At 43.9% G+C, this 7,500-nt stretch overlaps 1 protein-coding gene across 1 annotated transcript in view; it reads right to left on the reverse strand.

Moving 5' to 3' along the window:
* Positions 1 to 3,197: 3,197 nt before the first annotated feature.
* The window catches only part of FUNDC1 (FUN14 domain containing 1), a 62,691-nt gene continuing 58,388 nt past the window's right edge, over positions 3,198 to 7,500 (reverse strand). Inside the window, exon 5 of the mRNA XM_085896826.1 lies at positions 3,198 to 4,699. Coding sequence (XP_085752952.1) covers positions 4,622 to 4,699 — 78 coding nt within the window. The 3' untranslated portion in view covers positions 3,198 to 4,621. The remainder of the gene's footprint in view (positions 4,700 to 7,500) is intronic.

Genomic DNA, 7,500 nt, shown 5'->3' on the forward strand with positions numbered 1-7,500 from the left:
AACTCGCTCTCGCAACCATCGCATCACCGTCATTTCCGCGCCGCTTGTGGGCACCGATACTGGACTCGTGCAGGGCGCGCACCGAGCAGCGGGTGCAGAGGCACAGCCTTTCCGAAGGAAACGGATCAAAAACGACTCACGCCCACTTCTGTTCCGTCCTATCGGCGAGCGTGGGGCGATTTGGCCCCGCCTCCAGGTGCGTTGGAGTAATATCGCGATATGCAAATTCATGGATCAAAAAGCATTCACGCCCACTTTTCCTCGGTCCAATGGGGAGCCAGTTAGAGGTGAAGGGTCGGAGGTAAAGGGTCGAAGGTGAAGGAGCGAGGCCACGGGGCATATAAGGGGCTGCGTTCGTCAGTCAAGGAAGTTAAGAGTTCGGAGTCAGTGAAGAGTTGGGACGAGTCAAGAGAGGAGTCGGAGAAGGCGGTTGGACGGAGCTGTGGAGAGGTGGCGGCGGCGAAGGCGGTCGAGGGGGTGCTCGTGTCGGAGTCGGGGAGCTGCGGAGGGAGAGGCCGGCGGCGCGACCGAGGTCGTGGTTGGGACGCTCGTCGCGGGACCCGAGACAGGGAGATATCCTCCTTCCCCCGAGCATCAACAACCCCCTCCTGTTTCCCCCCGCGCTGAGATAGTGCGAGAAGGGGGCCCCGTTCCCACCCCCTACCAGACACTGTCCGCGAGGCCCGCGGAGTCGGGGCGCCACCGCCATCTTGCGGCTCATCATCAGACGGGTAGGCCCGACGCGGTCTCGGCCCCAGGCCCGCCTACCCCCCTCATCCTTGAGGGTGATCCTTTTCTTTTGCTTTGAGTGTATGTGTTGCTGGCGCCGTCTGTGAAGTAAAACTGTATAAGTGTTGCCGTGTGCTTGGTAGTCGGTTCGATCTGCATTGTTGCATTTGCTTTTTGTGTATTATTGTGTTTCTTCTTCTTTTACATTTGCTTTTGGTGTAATTGTATATGTGTGCTTTCCGTTCATCGCGAAATAAATGTGCTTCATGTTGAACTGTTTTCCCGTTTCGCTTCGTCTTTTCCTTTATTGAATCTCCATCTTGCTTCACGTAAAGGGTTGGTCGTGGGCTAAAACGCCCGATAATTAATCGAACCGTCGAGGCCGACGATAACACCGCTCGGTTATCCCGATAGTACGGAACGGGTCGCTTAAAGTGGCCCGTGTCCGAAGTCGACCTGCGGTGAGGTGCGATCGCCCGGTCTACCCTCCGTGTGGGTACTTAGGTAGGTCGAATTTGGCGAGCAACCCTATCCCACGCGGGGGGCCGGTTGGCACGATCGTGGTGAGGCCGAAAGGTCCACCCGTGACTAGTTCCCGGCGTTAGTCCGAGAGGGTCACGACGGGATTGTCCGTCCGGTGGGCGACGTGCCGCGATTCGAGTTACGTGGCCGTTCGCACGCCGGCGGGCGCGAATCTGCAACAATACATACATACATACATATACGAGGTGTGTTCAAAAAGTATCCGACCTTTGTTAATAAAAAATACTCGTATCCAGATACAACAAACTTACACTAATCTCCTTCAAAGTAGTCCCCTTGGGCTGCCACACACTTCTCCCAACGGTTCTGCCACTGTCGGAAGCAGCGCTGGAACGCCTCTTTTGGGATGGCACGCAGCTGTCCGTCGAATGCCACATGATGTCTTCTCTGGACTGAAATCTGGTCCCTTTCAGGGGCATTTTCAACTGGGGGAAAAGCCAGAAGTCACACGGAGCCATGTCGGGAAAGTCGGGAGCCTGACGAAGCACAGGTGTGTTGTATTTGGCCAGGAAACTCTATCAAATGTGAAGAATGGGCGGGTCCATTATCGTGATAGAGCTGCCAATTGACCGCTGCCCACAGGTCCGGCCGTTTGCGTCACACAGCGTCACTAAGGCGACGCAGTACCTCTTGGTAGTACTCTTTGGTGATGGTTGTGCCGTGTGGTGCGTACTCGTGATGAACCACGCCACTGGAGTCAAAGAAGACGGTCAGCATGACTGACATTGTTGTGGACCTTCCTTGCTTTTTTGGCCTCGGGGATGTTGGATGCTTCCATTGTGATGACTGGAACTTGGTTTCTGGGTCGTACCCATAAACCCAGGTCTCATTGCCAGTGATCACCGTGTTGAAGAAGTTGGGATCGCTGTTCAGTCTCCAGCATGTCCTGTGCGATCTCCAAACGGAGTTGCTTCTGCTCGAACGTTAGCAGCTTTGGCACGAACTTCGCTGAGATTCTCCTTGAGCCCAAATCCTCAGTCACAATGGAATGATCAGATCCAATGCTGACGCCCGCCTTGTCTGCAAGTTCTCTGATCGTGATTCGACGATCCTGCATCAGCAGGGTCCTCACTTGGTCAATGACGATCTCATTTTGGGATGTTGAGGGCCTACCAGAACGTGCTTCACTTTCCACTGATGTGCGACCATCTTTGAAGTGGTTGTACCACTCTTTTATCTGTGTGGTGCCCATTGCTTCATTCCCGAAGGCCTGTTGAATCTTGCGGATCGTTTCCACTTGGGAATCGCCAAGCTTTACACAAAATTTGATGCAGTAGCGTTGTTCAAGTTTTTCCGCCATTTTGTCAAAAACGAAAATCCGACGGCGCTCTTACACTTCCTCACTCATCGGCGGTCTGTTGGCAACTGACAGCTTCTGCAGGCGGGAAAATATTTACACATACGAATTAGGATCGCCTACATACATGCACCAAACCATGCCTCCCTCGCTTCATTTGTTTACGCGCAAAAAATTAAGGTTGGATACTTTTTGAACACACCTCGTGTGTGTATATATATATATATATATATATATATATATATATATATATATATATATATATATATATATATATATATATATATATATATATATATATATATATATATATATATATATATATATATACATACACATACACATACATACACAGATACATTTTGAAGGACATTACCATAAAAAGAAAACTACAAAGCTTTTCGTTGTGCTCTCTTCAGGTGAAATCCACACAAAGTGAATGAGTAATGAAGAACAACAGTCCAATAGACACCTATCAACAAAGTCAATTCTGATTGGACATTCTCTACTGACGCATCATCATCTCCCAACTGAGATCTCCCTCCCACTTAGACTGTTGGGTGATCGAGGACCAGTGATCGATTGTTGGGTACCAGTGATCGAGGATATCACAAGACACACCAGCATGTAGTGTAGATCGAATGTTTATTCCGTTAATGTGTTGGGAACCTGTGCAAAAGTACAGATTTAGAATGTATAAAATAAATAGCAGCAGCAGCAGCAGCAGCTCAACGATCCACAAATAATTAACATGTGGAGTCCAAAATAATAGTACTGTACTAATGAAAAATATCAATTATACAATGGTCCAATAAATCACGAAGCAGACAATACTGCTTGCAATTCTCATCGAACTTTTCTTGAAAGAGAAACGCTATTAAATGGAACCACAAATCCATACTGCTGCTACCACAAAACCAAAAAGGATAGCCATCCACGAGCAAACATCCAATGTGGGATATCCACATTGGCATCAGATCGTGTGCACCACATATAATGCATGACGGCCATTTTCGTCCGCTATCCTGGATTTGTCAGTTTGCAGTGAAAGAAACATGCCGGCGATGCAGGGTAACACAAGCGCAAAACTCCATGGTTTTACAAGACGTCGATTTAATCCAAACCCATTATACGAACTACCTTTCCTCAGTGGGGTCTTTGTGGTCACTACCAGCTTAATGGTAGCACCACCAGACACTCCTTTATGAGAACAGAAGTTGTCGAACCATTTGTGTTGAAGACAATGGTGCACATGATACAACATTTTAAGAACAATTGGTGGATGGAAATAATTCTGCTTGGTATTCAAATGCTCCAACCAAACTGAAGCTACACCATCATATTAAACACACGAGAGAATTTACAATAATGATCATAATAATACAATTTAAAAACAAAAAAACAAAAAAAAACATCCCATCGGTGACATTTAATAGGCAGTTCAAATGACCCATGCAACATGAGAAATCATCAATTAGCAGGGCTTTTAGCAATACAAAAGAAAGTCTGTCGGGAAATCAGAGATGTACAATTTGGAACAGTAAGAGCATGGCAGCAATTAACAAAAGAAAAGGCTAACAATACGAAGCAAGTGAATGTAGCAGTGATCGGTGTTGGACAATATCTTGTCAAGGTTATAACAACTTTACAACTCTTTATCCCACCCTTCATTGACTGGAACCCAAAGTTCAGATTCAATTCCTCACATTACTCGTTCTCAAATATTAATGCATTAGGTACTACCCCGCCACTAAACGCATTATGGTTATACAACCCCTGTACCCTCATTAAACCAATGTCCTCCAATAGCGTGCAAGCCCCAAATTTACCACGTTTTTAAACTTCCAATGTTTTCGTCTCAAAGTGCGTCTCAAATGTTTTCCAGAAAAAAAATAATAATAACAATAATAATAATAATAATAAATTTTAATCCTCAAACTCCCAGATGATCCAAAACAAACTTTTCTCTCACTTTTTCAATTCTGTGGGACATTTAGCCTTTGATGCAGTAAATAAAAATCCCATTCTCCATCCTTTGTTCTCTGTTCTTGGTTAAGAAGCAAGCCCCAGCAGGAAACCACCAATGAAACCTCCTGTGATGACGAGATTCTTCTTCACAAAGAGTTGCACCTGTTGGACAAAATAATCGGGGGTGGGGTAGGGGGAGACTTCACCAGCAGTGCAATTATTGCTTCACGAGTGCCAGCCAGAGTGACCACTATATTCGTTGTGTCTGTGTGTCTGTGTGTCTGTCCAGAGCATAAATCCGTGGACTTTGATCCGATCTTGAAACTTGGTTATGTGTTCGATATCAATGTCTGGTTGTTTTCCTGTATGAGGGCGTGCTACGCCCATTGCGGGCGGAGCCACGCCCACAAAAAATAGCCATTTTTAGGGGTAGTCGGATTAAAAATCTATCTTCTCCTCGGGACATCAATGAATGGAATGGGTTCTTCGGTATTTGAATAGCAAAATGAATTTCCTAAAACTTGTCATTGTCCGATTTTTCATTTTTGTCCCAAGGTCAAGGTCACAAGGTCAAAAACTTATAAAATTTAGAATTTCGACATAAAAATCATACGTCCGCCCAAACTTTGAGAGCTAGGATGACAATATTTTTTATGCATAATCTTGAGGCCATTCCCCAGTTAAAGTATTGAAACCATTTTGCTCTATCTCGAACACCTTGCCCGTGGCGCCCCCTTCAAGTTTGTTTTTTTACGCTGATTTCATCAAAGTATGGATAATCCGAGGAGTGCGAAATGCCATACAGCCTATATGATGTTATATTGTTCTTGGAATGTTCCAGAGGAAGTTTTGCACCAAAGGTCATAATCCTTGACCTTTGACCTTTAATGCCCACAAAGGTCAAATTTTCAAAGTTGTGGGAATCGAACCGGGTTTTCGACCTTCTTCGACGAACTAACTCCAATAAGCTATAGCATGTATCCTGTTTCCTTATTTTAATGTCCACAACATTGTTTTGTGACCTTTAAGGGTTATGCAAAGGTCACATTTTGAAAGTTATTGAACGAAACCGGGTTTTCGACATTTTGCAGCTGTTGATTGAAGGTCACTATAATTCATTATAACTTGGTCAAAAATTATCACATTGTCTCATCCTTGATTTCTGAAACAATCTACATCGTCAAATACCGCTCGTGAACCATTGTCGTCTTCAGATTTGTATTTTTGTGAAATCGATTAATTTTTTTTTTCACAGAATAAGAAATTATTTCATTGAAATGGTGAGAAAAGACTGTAAAAGGAAAATACCACATTATCATATGAAAATATCACTGCACCAGCAGTCATTTGTGAACAATTTATGCTGTGGTGTCATCCAACCAATCAGAATGTTTCCAAACAAGAACAACACCAATAAAAGCTTTTTACTGACTTTTTGTCTTGTTCCTCCTACCCTCTCACCTCAAAGCACAGCCCCTACTCTTCCAGGTGTCATGTATTCTACCAGAAATTACCCTTCCCAAGTTAAATGAGGACTTTCATGCAGTCCCCAATTTTCTCGCCTGTGGTACAGCCTTCCTGAGTCTGTCTTGAGCTCTTCGACCCAGAAATTCAAGTCTGCTTGTGCAGCATCACCCCATGATCTGTCCCACTTCTACCTCTGAGTTTTACTACACCTCCTGATAGCCTGTCATCCTTTCATATGTTTCTCCATTGTCATTTCCAACATTGTATAACCATGTGTATTCAGGAGGGCAATCGGACAATTTAAAATAAACTAACATTGAGCCCGTCGCTTCGCTGGCAGTAGTTAAACAACATTCTGTGGCCTGCAAAGGTATTCACCCCCTACTAATAATGCCACATTTCGATGATTTACAAATTATGTCGAAAAGTTTTCAAAATGAACATTTTTATTCATAATGAAAGAGATCAAGCTAAACATTGTTATAGTTGAAGGAGGTTACGTGTCAGGAATACCAACAAAAAACATGTACCAATGAAAATTCACTGGTTGTAAAAGTATTCAGCCCCTTAGTTTAGCACTTGGTGGAAGAACCTTTGCAGCAATGACTGCTCTGAGTCTTTGTGGGTTGGTCTTTACCAGCTTTGTACAGTGAGAGGGTGAAATCTTTGCTCATTATTCACGTGAAAATCGCTCTAATTCTGCCAAGTTTGATGGGGATCGTTGATGGACTGCAATCTTCAAGTCTTGCCATAAATGTTCAATTGGGTTCAAGGTAGGACTTTGGGCCACTCAAGAACATTTATTTGATACGATACGTCTTTTATGGGTGGTATGATACGTCTTCCACTTCTTAATGATGGATTTCACTGTACTCAAAGGGAAAATGAGTGACTGAAATCTTCTCATAACCTTCTCCTGAGCAGTACTTCTCCACCACTTTATGTCTGACTTATTTGAATGCTCCTTGGTCTTCATGTTTGCCTTGTTTGTTGACCAAGTGAGTTTCAACTGAAAATGCCTTACAATGGTGGAGGGGGAGTGGGGGGGGGGTTAATTTTTAAGTTAAACTACTGATTACATACAGGTGAAACCTCTTACACTTGTTTTATAACCTTTCAAACAAATAATTTACTCCAAAAGTGATTTAAGGTTAATTAGGCCAAGGGGTTGAATCCTGATGTAACTGAGAATTATTTGATTTTTCTCTGTTAATCGAATTTATTCACATTTTATTTGCATTTTTTTTAGCTTTATCACTTTGGAGTAGTTTGTGAAGACTCTTCATATTGTTGCGGAAATGGCCCTTAGTGTGTTATTAAATATAGGATTAGCCCAGATCCCCCATTAAATGCATGTTTAGCCAGGTTGTTCCGTAAATGGACGCTACATGTGTGTCGGGAGGTGTAAGAGGCTGTACATTGTTCGTACATTCGTGGTGGACCGAGAGGTTCTTCTTTTTCCTTCCTCTCTCCGGACAATAGTCCCCGCCCAGCAC

This window comes from Eptatretus burgeri, chromosome 10 (assembly GCF_056783735.1).
Source record: "Eptatretus burgeri isolate ZD-2024b chromosome 10, Ebu_testis_v1, whole genome shotgun sequence".
NCBI classification, from domain to species: domain Eukaryota; kingdom Metazoa; phylum Chordata; class Myxini; order Myxiniformes; family Myxinidae; genus Eptatretus; species Eptatretus burgeri.